Genomic DNA, 22966 nt, shown 5'->3' on the forward strand with positions numbered 1-22966 from the left:
GTGGGATGAATCCCACCAGGTTTCCGTTAGCCCCACTAAGTCATAGGTGTTTAGTGCAAGCAGGGGCGCTAGTTCATCGTGCTTTTTCCCCATGCTCCTAGCATTAGTATATAGACACTTGAGCCCTGCAACTGGTGCCTTTGCTGGCCCCCTGCTCCGAGTCCCAAGGGGCCCTTTGTTTCTTACCTGTGTCGTAGTGCTGGCCTCCCTATGGCTTTCAGGTTCCCAATGCTCTCTTTCTTCAGGCTGGGCTGTCCTTGTGGGTTTGGTGGTCCACAGCTTCCCCCGCCCTCATCTTCCCCTCCCCCCGACGAGCCTAGTTTAAAGCCTGCCGGAGGAGATCCGCCAACCTAGAAGAAAACACACGCTTACCTTTGGGGGACAGGTGAAGCCCATTCCAGCTGAGCATGTCCCTCGTCGTGATGTGCGGGTCGTTGTCCAGGAAGCCGAAGCCTGCCTCGAGACACCACTGCCGAAACCACCAGTTGGTCTCTCGGATGCAGTTCTCATGCCATCTTCCGCGTCCGTTCACTGGTAGGATGGAAGAGAATACCACCTGTGCACCGAACTCCCTCAGCACTTGTAGGACTGCTAACAGTTTCAGGATCAAAAGTATCCAGAAGGGAGAGGTAGAAGACCTTCGTCAATACAGGATTGTGCTCAGGCTTCAGAAAATAAGATGGTTACCTGCTAGGGCTAGAGAAAATACATTCTTATAATATGAAGAAGTGCACACTAACAGGTGTATTACTGGGATTTTTTTCATTTTTCTGAACCATTCAGGATCAAACAGCTGTTGGGGACCCATCCTCTGCTCTCTGAAGTAAATAAGAATTTGGCTTTGCAAGTCTGGGTACCAGATGAGATGGCTCAGCAGTATGGTAGTTCCACTTAGGAGTAAATGGAAAAAGACAGGTTGTATGAAAGAACAGGGCATTAAGGGATTTTCATGCAATAAAACATGAAGTACGTAGTACAGGAAACAGCCAAAGATACAGTCTGCCTGGACCAGAGCCAAATAAATGGCTTTCGAAATAAACTGGTGGATTAATTCGGAATATGGACAGGTGCTCTGAATGCAATTCAGTACATTTTCAGGAACCTGCCAGTGGGGGAGAGAAATGTGTTGCTTTTGAGATAATTTCCCAGAAGCTTCATAAAAGAAAATTGATTAGAGGAACTTAATAACTAAGAGAGAGCCAGAAATACAGTAATCAAATGAGTTTTTAATTACATCTCAGGCTGAAAAAATCCAATATGTGTATTTTTTATCAAAAAAGTCATAGTGAAATGCTGTGGTAGCTGGACAAAAATGAAGTAAAAGCCAATTTCCATAGGAAGTTTAGAAGTAGATTTAATTGAAAGACTAGATAAAGGAATGAAGCAGTCCCAAATCTAGGGTACACTGAATAGTAGTAGTGATTTAAAACATCAAATGAATGTCTTCATTCAAACATTCTATATTTCATGTGCGAAGTCTGCACTGTAGAATGTTTCTAACCTAAAAGGTAGCTTGACTAATGTGTAACAAGCTAAAGTTTCTTAAAATTGCACTACATAATTTACCACTACTCAACAAAATCAATTGTCTGTGCTATAGTAAAACTGAAAATCAAAGACCTGTTTTATTCTTCCTGAAATACCCCTTTTAATTTACTTTAGGCCACGTTAATGTTCTTTAGGTAAGCTTAAAGAGAACATTAAGTATCCTCATCCTTATTATTTAATTGGTAAACACACAAGTTACCAGACACTTTAAAATATGCTTAAATACAAATTTACAAGACCCTATATATCAGTGTTGGGAATTAAAAGGTGTTTACAGCTCATAAGATATGCTGATTAACTTGAAATACAAAAATAGCTCTGATGCCCAGGTCCACTGTAAGTGCACTAGGGAATGTTTATACTGCAGTCACTTGACAAGCTCAGGGTACCAGAAGCAGTCTAGCTGCGGTAGCATGGAGCCTAGCACAGGCTGCAAAAGTTGCCTGTGTATCTGGGTAAGTACTACAACACTTATTTCATGGGAAATATATACAGAGGGGAGATGTATCGTAAAACCAAATACTGGTCAGTGGCAAAGCTTCTAATGGACCATACATAAGCCAGAAGAACTCAGTCCTTTAGATCCAGCTTAGCATATGCTTATGTATCCAGAGTTACTACACAGCAAAATGGTAGCAAAATGTCTTGGCCACATGCAATACCAACAACTCCTCATTCATCAATTTGTGCAACTGGAGTTGATTGGTTGGAGATTGGTTGGCGAGGCCCTTCAGGACCATGGTTTGATAGGGGAGGGAGTCCAAGAAGAGTGGTTGTTCCTCAAGGATGTGACCCTTGGAGTACAAAGGAAGTTCATTCCTTTTCAAAAGAAAGGCAGCAAAAGGGCTGGGAGACCCCCTTGGCGCAATAGGGAAGTCATGGACCTCCTGATATTGAAAAGAGAAGCTTATAAGGAATGGAAGTCAGGAACTATTACCATGGAGGAGTAACACAGCAATAGCCCACACCTGTAGGGAGCAGATTAGAAAAACAAAGGCAGAAACTGAATTCAAATTGGCAACCAGAACCAAGGACCATAAAAAGTTCTTTAGATACACAGGAAGTTGGAGAAAAAATAAGGGAAACATAAGGCCCCTGCTGAACGAAAAAGGACAGCTGATAACTGACACTCAAGAGCAAACCGTACTCCTAAATGAATACTTGCGTCAGTATTCCACCAGTCCAAGGGTGTTAGCCTGCTTGACAGGATACAAGATGATCAAGGTGGAGGTGATCATCCTTCTGGAGTTGGCGAAGATCTTGTGGGGGAATGTCTAGAGAGGCTGGATATCTACAAGTCAGCAAGACCAGATGAACTACACCCAAGAGTGCTGAAAGAACTAGCCGACATCATTGCGCAACCTATGACAAAGCTATTTGAGGACTCGTGGCGCTCAGGAGAAGTCCCAGAAGACTGGAAGAGAGCTAATGTGGTGCCTATTTTCAAGGAAAGGAGGACCCAGGGAATTACAGGGAAATCAGTTTGACCTCAATCCCTGGGAAAATTCTGGAAAAAATTATCAAAGAATCCATTATTGATAGGCTAACTGAAGGCAGTATTCCGAAGGACAGCCAAATGGCTTTGCTGCAGGCTGGTCATGCCCGACTAACCTCATTTCCTTGTACAATTAGGTAACTTGCCATCTGGATAAGGGAAATGAGGCTAATGTCATATACTTGGATTTCAAAAAGGTTTTTGACTTAGTCTCCCATGATGTCCTCATGGTAAAACTGGGAAAATACGACCTCAACTATTTTATGGTCTTGTGGCTAGGTAACTGGCTCCGAGGTAAGATCCAAGGAATATGAATAGACGGAACTGAGTCAACATGGCGGAAGGTGACCAGTGGCATCTCTCAGGGTTCAGTACTTGGACCAGTGCTTTTCAACATGTTCATCAATTATTTGGATTTGACATTCTGGCAAAGTTTGTGGACAACACCAAATTATGAGAGAGTGTGGTCATACTTGAGGACAGACTGAGGATACAGGCTGACTTGGACAGGCTCATAAGGTGGGCGGATCAAAACCTGATGATGTTTAACATAGAGAAATGTGAAGTGCTCCATCTGGGGAAAAATAATCTGCAATACACTTATGGGCCTGGCAGTGCTACACTTGCCAGCACCGCGACTGAAAGAAATCTGGGGGTCATGATAGACCACAGAATGAATATGAGCCACCAATGCAATTCCATAGCTGACAGAGCAAACAAAACACTGGCATGCATCTACCGATGCATCTTGAGTAAGGCTAAGAAAGTCATCCTCCCATTCTGCTCGGTGTTAATGGGCTTGTAGCTGGAGCAATGCGTCCAGTTCTGGGTGGCACACTTCAGGAAGGATGTGGAAAAGCTTGAGAGGGTCCAAAGGAGGGCCACACATGTGATTAGACGTCCAGAGAGCAGGTGATATGAGGAGAGGCTGAAAGACATGGGACTGTTCAGCCTGGAGAAGAGAAGACTTAGAGGGGACTTGGTTGCAGCCTATAAGTCTATAAGGGGTGTACATTACTGCCTGGGGGAACATCTATTCACCAAGGCACTCCAGGGGAAGACAAGAACCAATGGCCACAAACTGCCTGAAGATTGCTTCAGATTGGACATAAGGAGAAACTTCTTTACAATTCAAGTGCCTAGAGTCTGGAACAGACTTCCCCCAGAGGTGGTACAATCACCTACCCTGGAAATCTTTAAAAAAGTCTTGATGTGCACCTTGCTGGGGTCATCTGACCCCAGCAGTCTTTCCTGTCCAAGTGCAGGGGGCTGGACTCAATGATCTTGTGAGGTCCCTTCCAACCCATAACATCTATGAATCTATAAACACCAGCCCTGCATCGAGTATAGTAGGCAACAGCTAATGATACTGAGATGCATGTGGGAATGGATCATGCTACAGAAAGCACAAAATAGACCTCTCTCAGTTCTAGGACCCCTTTATTACTCATACTGGACACAGGTGGAAGCAGGGATTATAGATGTCTTATCTTAGAAAGGTTAGTCTGCCTGGAGCAAGAGGAATAGCACAACAGCAGACTGTTTCCAGAGCTGTCACTCAGTTTCTTGGAAATGCAGGTGAAAATACCAATGATCACAGTCGTGCCATGCCATGTGAATGGGCGGCTGCTGAAGTACCAGAGGAGGAGAACTGCCTGGAACTGAAGAACCACTGGGAGATATGATCATGTGTGCCCTTATCCTATACCTCCTTTAAGTTACAGTAGGAAGATATTGTCAGTATACTCATCTACAACATGAACAATGTGTGCTTCCAGGTCCTGGGGTTGGTAAGATCAGTCCTGCTTAGAGCTACTGAAAAATGGTGATTTATTTACTTACTTACTTATTTTTTGCAAAGTATTTTCTTAAAATATTTGTGGCCTTTTACTTAAATATATTGGAAATGGAAGCTATAACTGATAGCTCTAACCCCATCTCTTGACAAAAAATCTGTCCAGACATTGCCATTGCTATGACAGGATTACTGCTTTGCTGCTATTTGAGCTTGGATGTCTCCTTGGCTGTATCTGAATTAGGAGGGGGAGGGAGGAATTGTCTCCCCACACTGAGCAGTTTGCTGTTGCAGGCATTTAGAGTGGGCTGGATCACGCAGGGTTGCAGACACATGTAACACTCTGAAATAAAAAAGCTAAAAATACAGGAAGGTTTATGATGAGGAAGTTGCCAGTAAGAATGTTGTACAGTTGAGCAAGCTGTTAAGTCCTAACATAGTATTACAAAGGAATGAAATGCCTCTGCTCAATAACAGTGTACCTGACACTAGCCAAAAGATCTTAAGCTCCATCTCTAATCCATCCACTAGACTACAAGACAACGGTGCCTAAACCTTGCTTTCTTCCATTTTAATGCCAAGTTGGAAGCATTTTGCAGCAGATCCACTCCACACAAATCAATTAGCTACTTATGGCCCCATTTTGAAAACTGCTGAGCTTTTGCATTTCTTATTAAAGTTAACTGAAGTTGCAGGTTTTCAGCACATCTTAAAATCAGGCCATTAACCCTTAATTATCATATAATAACTCAATTAAAAATCTACCAAGACTGACTTCAGTAGCTACCAAAATCCCATCATTTGCAGACTAGTCATAAAAATACTATTCTTTAGAGTCCTCTGGGCTCCTGGGGCCATTAAAGCCGACCTCTGTTAACCTTGCTAGTTAAACCAAATCATCAAGAGATTCACCTGCAAACAATTTACACTTCCCCACTTCCTTACATCTTCCTGAAGGTATACAAATTATTTCCCATTGTTTGTTGTGTTTGCTGCTTTGTTCTCCCTTCTTCAAACCAAAAACATGCACTTGATGTTCCATAGCTGACCAGCTAATAGAGTCCCCTAATTGTTAACAAAAAAGCCTGCAGAAAGAGAAATATGAAGGATTCTCTCGGTAATTGAAATCTAGCACATACTCTGACCAACTCAGGGCTCCATGCACTTGTTTCAAGGTTAGCAAGCATGTCATTTTCTTGATATATGCTTGCTGCGGTTATAAAGTTTCATACTACATGTGCTGCATCATAGCCAAGAAGAAAATGGTGACTTCAACCATACACATATACATAGTTCTAAAATAAAAAAAAATATTCTGATCAAATTCACAGAAATCAACAAGGAGATTGTAGGTGACTTCAGCTATCTGGTTCAAGCCCTATAAGAAGCTAGTGGATTCAGTGAGACTAGAAAATGAAACAATTTCTATTCTTCATTCAGGGTTGTTTTGCACGTTTTAAGCTCCCATAAATTATATAAGTACAGTATTAATGGCCAAACTGAACTGAGAAGCAATAAAAATAAAGCACCAGCTTTTGCTGGTATATGCAGATGGCAACAGCAAGTTACAGTCACGTTTTGCTTAGTCATTTAGGCTAGGAACATGGGTTACACGTAAACCGGTTTAAGTGATCTGAAACTGGTTTAAGCCTGTAACAGAACAGAAGTTCAGTGCACATAAGCTGCTTTCAAAATGGCCCAAACCAGGTGAAGATAAACCTGGTTGGATATAGTATCAGACTGAATTGATTTAAGTCAAACCGGTTTATGGAACTTTTATCCTAGATCCCTTTCCAATTCAAGTTAACTCACAGTCTCCCAGTATCCCAGAATGCTTTGCAGTCCTGGGCTGTGCTAACTGTTCCAGCAGAGCAGAGCTGACCCCTCCCCCAGCTATCACAGAGCTAAAGCCTCTACTCCCTGACAACACCTGTCAGCCCAGTAGGACGGGGTGGGGGGCATGGGAACAGACCCCCAGACCTGCCTATCCCCCTGTCTGTACAGGACAAGGGAAAGGAAAGCCCCAGCAGGGGGCGCTTTTCATCACTGCAGCAGTCATGTAAGCAAGGCTGGCATCAGCTCAGCCCCACCCCCGAGCCTGTGATGTGGGGTGGAACAGGATGGAGGTCAACTGCAGTGGCCTGGCCTTCCCAAGTGGGGTCTGCCCAGCACAGGAGGAAGCCCCGCACTGGGGGCTTTTCACTCCCCTGCAGCCAAGCTTGCTGGGCTGGCATTGGCTCAGCTCCACCCCCTCCCTGCCCCCCATATCCAAGACAGGTGGTATAGTAGAGGGGGAATGCACTGGCCTGGCCCCAGACCCCCCAGCCAGGGTCTACCTGGTGTGGGTGAGTGGGGAGAAGCTCCCACTGGGGGCCTTTCACTCCCCTGAAGCCCAGCTTGCCAGGCTGTGATCAGCTTAGCTCTGCCCCCTTTCAGCCCCCACCTTTGAGAGGCAGAGTAGAGGAGTGAATGCAACAGTCCAGCCAGACACTGGCCCCCCCCAGCTGGGCTGCCTGATGGGGGTGAAGACCCACTGAGGGCTTTTCACTCCCCTGCAGCCTGGCTCACCAGGCTGGTATAACCCCTCCCTCCCCCCGTGAGAGGCGGGGGCAGGGAGAGGAACACACCAGTCCAGCACCAGCCCCCCCAGCCAGTGTCTCCCCAGCACCAGGTAGTGAAAGCCCCCACTGGGGGCTTTTTGTAACCCTGCAGCCTGGTGAAACAGGTTAAGATCGGCTCACCCCTGCCCTCTTCCCAGGGAGCCCTGCTAGCCAGGCTGCAGGGAGGTGAAAAGCCCCCAGGTGGCAGCTTTTCCTGCACCAAGCAGACCCCAGATAGGGGGCCAGGGCTGGGTGGTGCATTCCCCTCCCCATCCCCCTCTTAGAGGTGGGGGCAAGGGCCAGATTTTCTGCTGGCTCTCCCCTCCCTGGGGCTGACAGCTGAGGGGAGGAGAGTGGCATGTGTCCAGCAGCCAATCAGGCCTGGGCTGGCACTAGGTGGGGTTTAGCAGCCTTAGGCAGCTGGCCATGAGGGATCATGCACATGAGCACCCCCAGGCTCTTGGCCTGGGTCAGTGCAGGCTTCCACCTACCTTGGTCACCCAACAGTAAATGTCAGTTCAGTTGGTTATCAGTTCAAGCTATGCAACTTAGAAAAACGTGTGAAGATTGAACCAATTCTGCCTCAGGCTTTTTGAACCTCTTTACTTAGCCTTAAACTGAAACTGAAGCTCCCTGTCTTGAAGGGGAACAGAACAGGATATGTTACAGTCCTGAACTCAAACCTTGTACATCTTGTGACTTCCACCTCACCAATGTAAAAACTGCTTCTACCCAAGAAGCACGCTCCACCTGTGAAACAGACATCTTTGAATGAGCTCTCCAAGTACTCTGCACAAAACTTCAAAAATACCCAGGGGGCCACCAGTGTTGCCAACTTGCATGGTTTTACTGAGATTCCTGTGATTTTTAGTGTTTTATTTAAAACCCAAAATGTAGAGAGAATGGATCATGTCAGACTCTCATCTCTAATTTTAAACAAAAAATGTTAGGGTGAAATTCTATGCTGCACTGTTAAGACACCACAGTACCCTAAAACACACACATTGTCTTATTATGGGTTGTCTTGTGGGCTAGGGACAGACATTACACATAAACCGGCTTAAGTGATCAGAAACTGGTTTAAATCTGTAACAGATGTTCAGGCACATAAACCAGTTTGAGAATGGCTGAAACCGGTTTGAGATGTACCTGTTTGAGTGTAGTATCAGACTTAACTGATTTGGCTCAAACCAATTTATGCAATGTCTGTCCCAGACCCCTTGCTGGCTTAAATTAAATCAGACTCCCCCAGCATCTCAGCATGCTCACTGGGCTGGGCAGGCTCTCTGCTCCACAGCAGGGATGGCCCTTCGCCTCTGCTCCTTAGCCAGAGCTCGGCAGTCTCTGCCGAGCTCAGCAGACGTCTGCCTGGCTTCTGCTCCTCCCCTCCCCGCTCTCTGTAAGCTGGCATTTCCCTATCCCTCAGCATTAGCTAGCAGACCACATACTGGGTACCTCCCAGCCGCTGCACATGGGTCAAAGGCAGAATCAACACGTCCCTCTGTTGTTTTCTTAATGAGCTGATAAACACCGAGTTAAGGATAATAAACACCGTGTTAGTAACTGTCTGCTAGGTTCCTGGTGGGGAAACCCCTCCCTAATCAGAGCGGCCAGGGCCTGGCCACGCCCCCCTCAGCTCAGCTATGTGCAAGGGACAGGGAGGCTGCTCTAGCACCCCTGACTTCTAACGTGAGCCACTGCAGGCATGTGCCTGCATTTCTGGGATGTCTGTCTGGTTAGAAAACTGATTTAGCCTAACCAGGTTAGACTAACCTGCAAAAATTTTATCAATTCAGGCTTGGACTTTTTGAATATCTATCCCTATCCCTAAAGTGGAAGAAATGTAATGACACTATAGGTGGGGCAGTTTATATAGGAGCACAGTGGCTGATGTTGTCACCCAACAGTGCTAATTAACCTACCCAAAGTAGTGTAGTCAGATGGCTACACTCCTTTCAGTACAGAAGACAACATGTGCAGAGCAGCATGGCATGTTTATGGAGCAGACACTATCTCACACAGTTAGATATATATGCCCTCCTTTTCTAATCCTTGTGACAGTGGTAAAAAATATGAAAATGAGACCTGTATATAACCTAAACACTCAAGAACATCAAACAAGCAGAACCCAGAATAGACATTTTAAAATGTAATGTTTTTTAAGCTAATTGCATGAATTTGGGGCCTCAAGTCCAGATTTTTGAACAGTTAAGGCTCACAATACAGCCAGAAGGCTTCTAGCCTATGGCTTTCTATACTTTGAGTCAAATGATAAGACATACAGTATTTGTTTGTTTTTCTCTTTCTGTTTTGTATCTTCCCTCAGTCTCTAGTAAAGCTGAACATGAAGCTGAAGCCCATGCTGGATTCAGTGGCAACAAACAGAAGTAAATGGGAGGAACTGCACCAAAAAAGACTTCTCTCTCAAGCAGCAGCCTCCTCTTCCTCCTCTTCCAGCTTTACTGTGTCTCTTGAAGACATAAATTAAGCCTGCAAATGCCAGCCATTGTGGTGCTGAGAGCTGTCTGAAAGGCTTTCTTTAGCTTAGTTCCATCAATTGGAAAAAAACTTAAAACTTTCACAGACATACTTAATTGACTGGATGTTATCTTGATGACAGTGGTTGCTTTTGCCTGGACATTCAGTGGGCCCGGAAAGAAGGCCTATGTTGATTAGGGTTATGTTGATATCAAGTCACAGGGAAGCTATAGTACAAGAAGCATTCATTCAGCTCCACTACCTTTCAGCTGCGGCTGTAAAAATCACACAAAGCTGACTATGGACTGAGATACAAGAACTTACAGCTTCATAAAATTAATAATACAGAACAGAAAGGGAATGCGCATTGGTCAATTCATATGCAAGGAACTGGAGGAGAAGAGAATAGTGTGTAATTACCTTGTTGTTTTGCATCTCTCTGGTGTTCATTATGAACCAATAATGCCTGCAATTGTGAAGTTTCTCTCTTACTCTTTCCTCCTCTTTTATGCTTGAATGTTCTGAAAAGCCTGCTTTATATTCTACAGAAGTATTTTTTTACAACAAAGTTCCTTGTTGATTGATCAGGACCTTTAGAATTGCCTCTCTTTGCTACCTTTAAAAACAAACTTTATTATCTTGAAAAATATCAACTGTCCCAGCTCTCCTAAGAAATTAAGAATAACAGTTCTGTAAATTACCCAGCAAGTAGGAATTTGTGCAAAGGCAAAACTATTGCATGATAAATTTTTAGAAACACTCCTTTAAAATATTGTTACTTTGCACTGTCCCCTAAGTAAAGTACTAATGGACGTTAACAAAAACAGGATAAAAAGGAAATCTGTTGCCTTGTGCTACAGAAGCTGTGTTGCAGAGTGCACCGTGGATATGCCTTTCTGATATAATTTCTAAATGAAATGAATATTTTAACTGTTACCCAACAGAAATGGTGGAGAAATGTGTACCATCATGCTGAACACTGACTGCCTCTTCTTTCTCTTGCCAGCTGCTGCTTGCTTAAAATTTAAGTCAACGTCCTGTTACAGTTACTGGAAAGCAAGTCAACAATCACATGCACATATATGGGATAGAGTTGTTTGTAACACTTTAATCAAACATCATAGGTCAAGAAGCCAAATGTCAAGTTCTCACTAATATTATGTGACCTCTCCGTTATGGCAGAGATTGCTGGCAACCTATGATTTGAGGCTGTGCACGCCATTCTGAGCACCTGAATACCTGAGGACCCATATTAAAATACTTAGGACTTGACACACAGAAAATTGTTCCATTCAAAAAAGAAATAAAAAAACAAACATACTAATGGCCCACTCTTTTGGCCATTAGTTCCTGAAGTTCCTGAAGAAAGTTATTTAGAAAATAGGAATGCCCACAGGCACTCACATAAGAAATGAAAGCCAGATTCAGAGCTCAGTTATACCTGCATATACCAGAAACGCTACACTGACTTTGGTACAATTGCTCTGGACTGGCAGAATCTAGCCCATATGACTTGATGTGCAAAAGATCTCAGTCCCCAACACAATGTCTCCCATCCAGGCATTTATGGCTTGTGTATACTAAGCACTTTCTAGAAAGCTGACCAATGCTGTGTAATTGATAATTAAACAAATGAGAACTTATTTAAAAGCTCTGTGGTGCTACTAATTTGTGTAGACAGCATACATGGGAGATTCCAGAACCACTGCAAAATCTAAGCTACTGAATCATAGTAGTCTTTTCTACCAAAGAGAAATGGGGAAGGGGAGAAATCTATGAATACAAGCACTGTTTGAACTTGTTTCTATTACCATTCTCCTTCCACAATAAATATAGAGCTGGGATAGTCTACTGCAAGCTTGTATAAAACTTATTTATATAATGCATGCTTTATGGGAAAAGCAGACATCATGATCGACATAGTACTGTTGGCAGCTTCACAGAGCTTTCCTGAATTTTGATATTGCATATCGCTAAATATAACATAATTTATAGTACACATACCCTACAGCTCCTCCAAGGTTGAGTTCTCTTATTTCCTTTCCTTTTTATTGGCTTCAGTGCACTGTTGCCCCTAGCAACACTCACTGGCAGTGATGGGAATTCAGCATTACTGCAACCTGACATACAGTTGAGGCCCTAACAATGTCAACCATCAATCAGTTGGCTGCTTATAATTGCCTCCATCTATTTCTCCTGTCTTGTGGTATCCTTCCTATTGTGGGTCAAAATTCAGAAACTGCTGACTAATGTTACGATTCTGTTCCTCTGTTGCAAAAAAGGGAATAAAAGAGCGCATGCTTAGATCCTCCTGCAATTCTCTTCTCAGGAAACAAAAAACCTCTGCTGAAACCAGTAGATTGTACTGGTGTGTCTGAAAATAGAATTTGGCCTCCACTGTTTTTTTAAACTTCAATTTAAAAAGGCTTCAGTGTGTTTCCTTAGGGAAGCACACGTACATACATTTCTTACCATTAAAGTATTCGTGTTTTTGAAGCAAGGGAACATTCTGTACAGAAATAATGTGTCATATTGTTTCTCACAATTAGGATGGTAGCGGGTACACCTTTGTCCCTGTTTGTCAGATTCATTTATACAGATTTTGGCAACTGTTCATTGTTTTGGTGCAAAAGCAGCTTTTCTTGAGGGAATGAAGTATTTTTCCAGAACTTTGAGCCATTTTGTAAACCTATTCCAGTAAAGACTGTAATGAAGTCACTGTAAAACACAGTCTAAGCTCAAATTCTGCTCTGCTCATTACTCTGCCCTTTGAACAGGCAGAGATTACCTGGCACAGAAATCACATTGGTTCTGCTGCACGAGTGGGAAAGACAGGATTTTTCACATGAGAGGGTCTGTACTAGACAGACTACACTGTTAACCACACAGCAGAGCTACTCTGCTGGAGATGCCCAATGCACAGCTCAGTATTCAGTCTGGTAAATAGGAGGATCTTCAGTCATTCGTCCGTTCCTTGCCTTCCGTGGAATTTTTGCCTAAAGTGATAACTAACATTTGTCTATATTTGTGGCCCAATATTACAAGGCACTAAGTATGTAGATCTCATAAAGTCCATTGGGGTATTTCATGGGATGTGCGAAATTTCAAAGGGTGTTTCATTTCGAAGCTGTTTCGAGCTCGAAACAGCAAAATCGAAATGAAACAAAAGGCTGGGAAATCGAACCGGGAGCTGGGGGGAAGCAAACTGGGAGCTGGGAAGATGTTCAGGTCCCTAAACATTTCCCCATTTCCCGGTTGGATTCCCCAGCCCCCTGATATTTCCCCCAGCTCTTCCAGGGGGGCACGGGCCCGCGGATGATGCAGGATAACAGCAGGCTGCCATTGCCAGCAAGTGATACAAGTTTTGCTTTGAACATTTTGAGGTTCAGTTTCCCAGAAACCCCTACACCTATCTCCCTGAAACTTGGCAGGCTCCATGCCCTCAGAAGGGGCTACCATCCCTGCAATTTTCATCTGAATCAGGCAAGAATGACAAAGTTATAGGCAGTTTCATGATTCCCCATTATAGCCTATGGGTGAAACATTGAAACAGCGAAACAATTTTGACAAAATGAAATGGAACAGTGCTTCGAAACAGCGAAATGAAACAGTCCTTTCAAAACGGCAAAATGGAAGTCGAAATGAAACCATGCTGTTTCTCACAGCCACGCCTCCAAGGAGTTGCTTAGGGCCAGCTCTGCAGAAGGACTTAGGCACTGCAATGCTTACCCCTTAGAGGTCTGAACAACTACAGCAATCCTCAGCTGTAACTTGGGTACCCAGGATACCTGTGTAAGTGAGGGAAGAGGAGGGGAGCAAGGTCCCTAAGAACAGAATCCACAGAAACCAGCAGGCTGATGAGGAAACTATATAAAACTTTGCCAGTAGAAATACTCAGGAGAGGGACAAGGCCTAAATTCAGTTCCTCAAAAGGCAGTTCAAGCACTTAACTCCACTCAGGATTCTCAGCAATGAGTCCTCTGCAGTAGTTAGGCATGCAAGCTAGGTCAGCCCTCTCTCATGAGGAAGGGGGAAAAAATCCTTTGCATATCTCCTGCTAGCTAGAGCTTCACGTAGGAGGTGGGAGACCTGTTTTCAAAACCCCACTCTGCCTACTTTGCAACAGGATCTTGAACCTAGCTCTCACGTCCCAAAAATTACCCAATCACTGGCTTATTGGGTGTTCTGGGATGAACCTTACCTAGTCTTTCTTGAAGTTGCTCTACAGAGTGTAACTAATTAGACAGTCATTTGGAGCACAGATTTGAACCTGACTGTACCACACAAGTACCCTAATCATCACACTACAGTCAATCTTTTTTTTCTCCCTCCCTGGTCCTACTATTTAATTATTAAAAGCAGGGGGACATGTTCAACAGAAGAGACTGAACAGGACTCTTTCCAGAATACCAAATAGCAAAATAGGAACGTCTGGGTTCAAGGTCCTACTCTATATCAGACAGAGAAAGGAAACATGAAACAGGAAAACATCTCCCACTGCCCAGGTGAATCTCTAACCCCTGGGCTAGTAGCTAAAGTATGATTCACCTGGTTGAAAAGTATTTTCCAGCTGTGAGACCCAGTCCATAGATTTGCTCTAAAATAGCTTATCCAGACTGGGGAGAATACCTCATTTAACTATCCTGTCAGGGCTTAGATGCAAAGTTGGGCTCTAAGCAATTTAGCAGTGCCAAAACTTAGGCAGATTTGTGCGCTAAAGTAGACACATCCGTGCCTTTCAGGTTAAACAGCAGCTGTGTACAGGGTTGATTTCAGTGGTACCTAACTGTTGGACTTAAGTGCTTAAGTGTGTTTATGTATCTAACCCAAAGTACCTTGCAGGATCTTGGCCACTGCTGATGATTAGTTATACAATTTGAATGGGGGATTAATAGACTTTGTACCCATGAAGAAAACAAATGACAAATAATAGGATGAGTATATTTCATTGTAGCTCAGGTATTCATTACATTGTGTCACTGGTAGAGTGGCTGCATTTTCTGGCCTGGTGACCTTCTTAACCTTTCCTACTTCCTGTGCAGTACAGTTTTATGAACATGCCTCCAATTATCAACAAAGCCAATGCCAGTATTCACAAAGTATTTCTAAAAACTGCAGCCAGCGGTGCCTGATAAAAAGCTAATTACTGAGATACAGACAGTTCAATAATTCATGCTAAAAATAAGACATGTTTCAGTCAATAGATTTTAGCTGTCCCTTAAGGAATTCCTCAGTATACTGAGATATTTTGTGTATTTATTAAAGACTAGCTTTAAGACTTCATGATTACATAAAACATCTTTCAGTCTATACCAGATTAACAGAAGGAACTTCCAATGTCCAAAATGACAGGAAAATGTCAAGTGAGAAAGTGGTATTTGCCTCTCTCAAGGAATCTGGGGATTTCCTGTACATGTTTAAATTATGTGAATGGGTTCTAACAAAGCACTTGTAAATCAGCTGAAATAAAGAGAATTCAGAGGTTATCAGTGATGATATGTTATTGAATATAACAGTAAAAGAAAAAATGCTGTGTATTGTTAGCCCAAAATAAGTAAAAAAAAAAAAAAAAAAAAAAAAAAGGTATGAAGCTTTCATACTTATTTTAATTTATTAGCATGTTGGACATTGCATCCTTTAACCGTGTAAGAAATACTGTTGTAAACTATCAGTGTCTGTGTTTGTGTATGTGTCTGGTATTACACACATACACAGTCAGACAAAAAAAAAAAATTTCTATCATAAATGGAGCTACATACTATAAAATGCATAATTTAGGACTGGAATTTGTCTTACCACATCAGTTTCCTTTGTGCATTTTAAAACCATTTTCCTCATTGTTTTGCTTTAATCTGTCAAACAGTGATGGTTCAACATTTTTTTAAAGGCATGTTTTTGAAATGGAGAACTTTGTTTGATTCATCTCATTAAAAAAATTAATAAACCACTTTAATGGTTTCTGTAGTTTAACTTTGTTTCTACTGGGGATTACCTAATTATCAAGGCCTTAGCTATTGATTATTGCATCACACAGAAAGAGTAATGGGGAAATAAAGACAACATTGATGGAGTGCTGCATTTTTTCTTTTTGGAGCATAAGCAGGAAAGTGTGCTGGGGTCAGATGACCCCAGCCAGATGCTATCCAGCCTTCTCTTAAAAACCCCCAAGGTAGGGGAGAGCACCACCTCCCTTGGAATCCTAATCCAAATTTTGGCCACCTTTACCATAAAGAAGTTTTTCCTGATGTCTAGCCTAAATCTGCTCTCTGTCTGTTTGTGACCATTGTTCCTTGTTACCCCAAGAGGTGCCCTGGTGAACAGAGCATCTCCGATCCCTTGCTGCGTCCCCCTAATGAATTGGTAGGCGGCCCCAAGATTACCTCTCAGCCTTCTCTTGCGGAGGCTGAAGAGGTCCAGGTCCCTCAGTGTCTCCTCATAGTCCTGTAAGCCCCTAACCATATGAGTGGCCCTCCTCTGGACTCTCTCAAGTCTATCAACAGCCTTAAGTACAGTGCCCAAAACTGGATGCAGTACTCCAACTGTGGTCTGACCAATGCCGCATGGAGGGGAAGTATCACCTCTTTGGATCTATTTGTCATGCATCTCCTGATGCATGATAAAGCGCGGTTAGCATTGCTGAGGATTTTGTCACACTGACGACTCATGTTCATCTTGGAGTCCACTATGACTCGGAGACCCCTTTCCGCTTCTGCGCTGCTGAGAGGGTCACTTCCCAGCCAGTAGGTGTGCTGGATATTTTTGCACCCTAGGTGCAGCACTCTGCACTTGTCCTTGCTGAACTACAACCTATTGTGTAGTGTCCACTTTTCTAACGTGTCCAGGTCTGCCTGCAATCGTTCCCTACCCTCCGGAGTGTGCACTTCACCCCACAATTTAGTATCGTCCGCAAACTTGGAAGGAGTACGCTTCACACCCACATCCAAGTCACTGATGAAGATATTGAAGAGTACGGGTCCAAAGACCGAATTCTGCAGGACCTCACTACCCACACCTTTCCAAGTCGATACCGACCTGTCTACTACCACTCTCTGGGTGCGACCGCAAAGCCAATTTGCCATCCACTGGACTGTGTAAACATCTACCTCACAGTCTCTTAATTTATTTATGAGAATAGCAAGGCCTTCAATACAGTATCTCATCCTAAAGTCCAAGAAAATGACATTCACCTCTACTCCTGTGTCTAAGCATTTCCTGACCTTGTAATAAAACAAAACCAGATTGGTCAGGCATGATCTACCTGCTACGAACCCATGCTGGTTTCCCTGCTGCATTATTTTTCCCACTGAACTCCCACAAATATGATCCTTCTTAATCTTTTCAAAGACCTTTCTAAGGATGGAGGTGAGACTGACTGGCCTATAATTACTCAGATCCTCCTTCCCCCCCTTCTTAAAAACAGGGACCATGTTGCCCCTTTTCCAGTCCTCCGAGACCTGACCCGAGCACTCAAACAACTGTGCCACTGGTTCTGCTATGACACTGGCCAAATTCCTTCAGTACTCTCGGATGCAGCTCATCCAGGCCTGCTGACTTGAATACATCCAGTCTATTCAAGTGACTCTGCACCAAGTCAGCGTCAAGAGTTGGTGGGCTGGTGTTCCTCCAATGCTCATCTAAGAACCCATTAAGAGACTGCCTGCACCTGCCCTGGGTACAGATCTGGGGGGCGCAGATCTCCCCTGCCCCCCAGAAGTGCACATAGCAACGGGGAACCAGCCCTCCCCCTCCCCTGGACAAGCCGCCTGTGGCCCCCTCCTGCTCCCCACTGAGGCCCTGCAGCTGCACATTGCGGCCCTGGTCCCCAAGCCCCACCTGGCTGGGTAGCAGCCCCAGCCCTGCCCAGCTCCCTCCCTACAGGGTCCTCAATCCCCCTCTCCCGCTCCCCACTTACCTGCTGAAGCTGCTCTACAAACTGCCTGGGGCCATGTGCATGTCTATGCACGTGGCGCCCCTTGTCTTTCCGCCTTTCTCCTGCTTCCTCCCAGCTCCCTGCAGGCTGGAACTCTGCCACTCTACAGGGAGCTCATTGCAAAACGGCAAAATCTGTGGGTTTCTCTTGTAAAATGAAAATCCATGGTTTACTCTGTTTTTCCATGGTTTACTCTGTTTTTCCATGCGAAATGGAAAACCTGGATCCCTGGTTATTAGTGTGTGATGGTGCAGCTTCAGTGCTCTGTCACTTTAACGGTTGGTGCCTGATTAAGGCAGCCATTTAATGCCCAGCTCTCAGGGCTGGAGGTAGCAGTTTGCTACCAGCCAGCATGGGAGAAACACCACCCTGCTGAGATACTGCTCCAGGAACGTCTCAGAGGTAAGGGTGAGGCTATGGGGAAGGAGGAGGCCTCATGGTTCTGAACATGACCTGAAACTGGACCCTGCTGGGATAGGGAGTCCTGGGGGGACTACCCGTGGCAGGGCAGCCCCACTAAAATGCCAAGACTGAGAACCTCCCCAGTGGAAGGCAGGTTGGGGCGCCTAAACCCCAGCCCCCACCTTCGGGTGGATTATCAGGAGGCTTAGAGTGGGCCAGGCACACTTAATAAAAGCACCTGTGCCCAATGGGGTTTACACCCTGGAGGTGGGCCAGGCACACTCAGAAAGGAGCACCTGAGCCCAAGGGGTGTAAGACCCTGGGCCCTGATAAGAGGGTGGAGTGGAAGTCAGGCACACTTAAAGAAGCACCTGAACCTGTAGGGGTAGAAGACCCTGGGCCCCAGCATAGGGGTGGAGTTGTAGCCCAAGAGAGGGTCAGAGTGGTCCAGTGAGGGGACAGAGTTAAAGAATCGTCCAGTCCTGCTCAGATGAGGACCATGGGAAAGGTCCAAACGGCTGCGCCAGGGCTGGCCAAAGTGAGCAAAGTCTGATGGCCTTCTGGGGTTACTCATGTGGAGCAGGGCAGAATGAGCGTGGCCCTGGATAGGGCAGTGTAACAGACACCGCGTGAGAGCCAGTGTAGTGCAAGAGGCCCCGATGAAAGGGGGGTGGTAGATGTGTGACCCTGTATGGGGCAGTGTGTGAGACACAACTGTGTGCCCAGTCTGACCCAGACTTGAGCTGGAGGATCATCACACAGTGTGACATGTGCAAGGCATGGGACACGTATAGGGAAAGTCAGAGCATGTATGTGCTACCGTGTTACAGCTGGGCACTCGAAGGGCAGCCTCCTGCCTAATTACCAACTTACCTGACTTATCAACAAGGGATGGCAGGAGAGCAAGGCGGGCTGATATCGAGACCATGCCTGGGAGCATGCTCCTGTCACACAGTGGAAGTACAGTGTTTGCATGCATTGGGATTACTTAAACTAGTAAGTTCTTGGTCCTTACTTCTTAAAGATCATTAACCAGGAGAAACAGTACATCTACTTTACCATTTCACATGCACTGTAACAGTGCAATAACCCATTTTTAAGTGAATGACTGTAGAAGAATGCTAAAATGTGTCTGTCTTGCTCCATTACAGTTTTAGAACTTACTATCAGATTTTCTGACAGAAAACAAATATCCTGCCTTACTTTGGGCTCTGCTGCCTACAGCTGCTGTGTTCTAGAAGTGATGTCTCAAGGCCTTGTTACACAGTAATTTTAGGCGGCTTCTGGAGCTCTTAACCCCTAGATTGGCTGCACGTTAATACCTTTTAAGTGGTTTAAGTCACTTGTTATTTATCTTAAAACTTATACCGCTCCAGGGCAGGCTTATCTCTAATCTGCCTAATTTTGCTACTGTCCCATTAGCTGTGGGAAGTGGCCACACCTTATTCTGCCCAAATTGAAGTCCTCCAGCATCCCAGGATTCAGTGGGTGAGTGGGAACACCAAGGTGCTGCATGGCTGGGTCCTGCCCACAGCAGAGCAGGACCCAGCCATGTGGGTGTATTTATTAGCATTGCAGCCAATGCCAATAAATACAACAGACTAAAACAGAAACACACAAAATGTGAAGACACTGTTGCACATTTTACAACAGTGCAAAATGTTGCAAAATTTTGCACATTTTGCAACATGTGCAAAATGTTGCAATGTTTTGCAATGCAAAAAAAAACACATTTTACATAGCCTCCTAGTCCTACCTCTGCTCACCAAACTCTAGTGCTAAGTCACAGCTGTGCAAGTGAAGGATAGTCAGAGATGGTTTTTTGCCTTAAGGTGTGATTGCTCCACTAAGATGAACAACACTAAGCTGATTAACATCTGTTCAGCTTACAGCGTAAGGCATAACAAGGCCCTTAGGCTCAACAAGGTACAAGATGTTAAATAAAACCCTTACTTACTATCACATTAAACAGTTCAGTGTTTTAAGTTCTGGGGGCTTTACTCCAACCACAACAATCACTCTTAAAGTCTTTTAAACCTTTTATTCAAGACAAAGGAAAAGGAGTTAAGCCCTCTGAAATATGGGCTTTTATTTTAATATTATCCTTTCCCCCCTTCAGAAGTAGAGCTTTAGAGGTAACACAATTTTAGATGGTATTAACCATCCCTTTTGGTGAAGAGAGAAATGAGCTGAGGTGATCTGGAGCTACTGCAGTTAAAAGTCTCATCTCATTTCTTTAAAGACGCACATTCGAACAGAAAAGACAGAAAATACAATTTTTGCCTCCGGTACTGACTCTCACTTGCAAAATCACCATGGGGAAAATAACATGCGCAAAACATAGCACCTTATCAGCCACTCTAAGACCCTGAAGCACTTTACCACCACTGAATTCTTCAGACCACTCGTTTTCACTGTCTCACTAGCCATAAGCTTACACCAACACTGCAAAAGATATTATCCTGGCTAGCTAAATCAGACTCCTGTTAAACAGAAGGCAAAAGGGATTAGGATAAGAAAAGGAAGGAAAAGGACACAAGCAGGGCAGTGTTAACAGATGGAACTCACCTCCCAATTATTGTTCACTACAAGCCAATGAGGAATGTGATGCCATTGAGTCCTTCTCTCTGGCCCACTTGAGATTAGGACGCCTTTTAGTATCAGTAACCTTGAGGCCCAAAGCTGTGTTCGGGTGGATTCCTGGGTACAGCTTTCCACTGCGAAGAAACAGTAATAGTGGTAGGAAAAAGCATCATAGGAATGATGCTTACCCCTCCGTTCCCCTTGTATGCACTCCAAAGTATATTTTTAAATACCCCAAAATGGGTTGCTTGAGAGGCTGAATAACCATTTCTTCATTGATTTGGCAACCAACTAGGTGTTTTACCAATTTCCAATTCCATTCTCCTTTTGATTACTAACCACAACTTTTACCAATCCGTGTCATACTAACAGATGCCTTTGGACTAATATAGCTTCTTCCCCTTTTTTGTATCTTTTCTGTTATTGTCAAGATATACATACAATGTTATATTTTTTCTCTGCTTCCAAATGGGATAAGGCCTGTTAGACCTAGACTACTACAAACTGCCCCATTCTCCTCTCTGTTTCATAGAGACGAGTAAGGGAAAAAACTATTTGGGCTCCCTTCACCTTTGAAAAACAGTGTTCTAGAAACTGCCCTAAATTAACTTAAAATTGCATTTTTTTAAGTTTGTCTTTTTTCATACCTATACAAAATTCCCCATGAAAAAGCATGGGGACCACAAAAAAGTGCAAAAACGCCCAGCAAGTTGGGGAGGAGGGGGGCAGCAATGCCCAAATTGCAAAGAGTGCATAGCCCTGCCATTCTGAAGCATGGACTTATGGGGGAGATTTATGCAGTGGAGTGAGACAGCCCCCCAGCCCCAGGCCCCTGATTGGTTGAGGGGCCCCAGAAGTCCTGACCCTCCCCAGAGATTGATAGGCAGCTCCCTGTCAATCTCAAGGGAGGGGTGGGACTTCTGGGGGCCCCCTGTTGTGCTCCACCACAAAAATGGTAACCGGTGCCATGCTCAGACCACAAAACTGGGGGAGCAGTCACCCAAATTTGGTAGGTCCCTACTCACGTGCAAAATGCTCTAGACCCATCTTTAAGGTTGGGGGCAACTGTGGCTAGAGTTGCCCTTGGAAGAACCATGCCATCAGTAGACCGCAGAACCAGGCAGCAGGGTAAAAATGAAAGATTATCTGTGCAGAAGCTTCATGATTCCACTAAGTTGGGAAGGCAGCGCCCCTGGCTTAAGATGGCTGGTAGGTGGGCCATATATGGGAAAGGCCTCAATACTTAAAATACCACAAGTTTAGGCAGGCTGTTATGACTGCCTAGCTGGCAAAATTCTGCTGTTTATTAGGAAGCAATTCTTGGGGCCATGATAGAGCAGAATTCAGGCAACCACATATGTTCATTCTCTCTTCTGCAATTTTACAAGAGCAAACTGTGCAAACAACCAACAGCACTTGTAGGTGGCTCTTAAGGAGTCATACCTTTTCTATCACGTTTGTGAGCTGAAAAGCTAAAATTTATCATCTTTTCTTCCTTGCACAGATGAAAAGAACAATACCTGGTACTTACAGCACATGCCAAAGAATTACCACTTCAGGGACCTGAAACTGTTATAACACCTCACTGTATTTACTGCTCAACAGAAGATATGGCATTAATTAAATGACCTTAAAAGGTCTCCAGCGCTTCTCAAAAGGCAAATGAAGTTAGGCTGTCAGCGCAATTTTGATGGTCATGCCAAATCTGGTCTGCAATTTGTGTATTCATTTCACTGGAATGACCCTGCCTTCCATCTGTCTATGAAATCAGTGCCATGCCCTCCAGCCAGTTCTCTAAAACAATAACATAAAGGCAGTCCTCAGACTTACAACACAATTGGTTTCTGAGAACCATGTCTTAAGTCGAAGTGTAACTCGGAACCAATATTCCCATAGGAAACAATGTTATAAATGGGGGACTGGTTCCTGAACCAAGGCCTGATACCCTATTTTCACCCAAAATAACCCAGAATTTTGTACAGTACTCAATCAATTATATAAAATAAACCAATGCAGCTATATTACTTATCTATACGTATTTATATTATAAATATACCAGATCTGGGGGTCACACGTCCCTCCCCCACCCCCCTATGCTCTCCTGGACAAGCGGTAGGAGCCACTGGACAGGCTGT

At 44.3% G+C, this 22966-nt stretch overlaps 1 protein-coding gene across 2 annotated transcripts in view; it reads left to right on the top strand.

Annotated features, from left to right (window-relative positions):
* Window positions 1–22704, top strand: part of PDE11A (phosphodiesterase 11A) — a 275983-nt gene extending 253279 nt beyond the window's left edge. The window contains exon 20 of one of the 2 annotated variants that reach the window (XM_025216276.1): window positions 22336–22704. In XM_025216276.1, coding sequence (XP_025072061.1) covers window positions 22336–22398 — 63 coding nt within the window. In that variant the 3' untranslated portion in view covers window positions 22399–22704. Of the gene's footprint in view, window positions 1–9764; window positions 12958–22335 lie in introns of those variants that run through there. The other variant, XM_025216277.1, reaches the window with a different exon arrangement.
* The last annotated feature ends 262 nt before the right edge of the window (window positions 22705–22966 follow it).

Source organism: Alligator sinensis, unplaced genomic scaffold (assembly GCF_000455745.1).
Source record: "Alligator sinensis unplaced genomic scaffold, ASM45574v1 scaffold173_2, whole genome shotgun sequence".
In the NCBI taxonomy this organism is placed as follows: domain Eukaryota; kingdom Metazoa; phylum Chordata; order Crocodylia; family Alligatoridae; genus Alligator; species Alligator sinensis.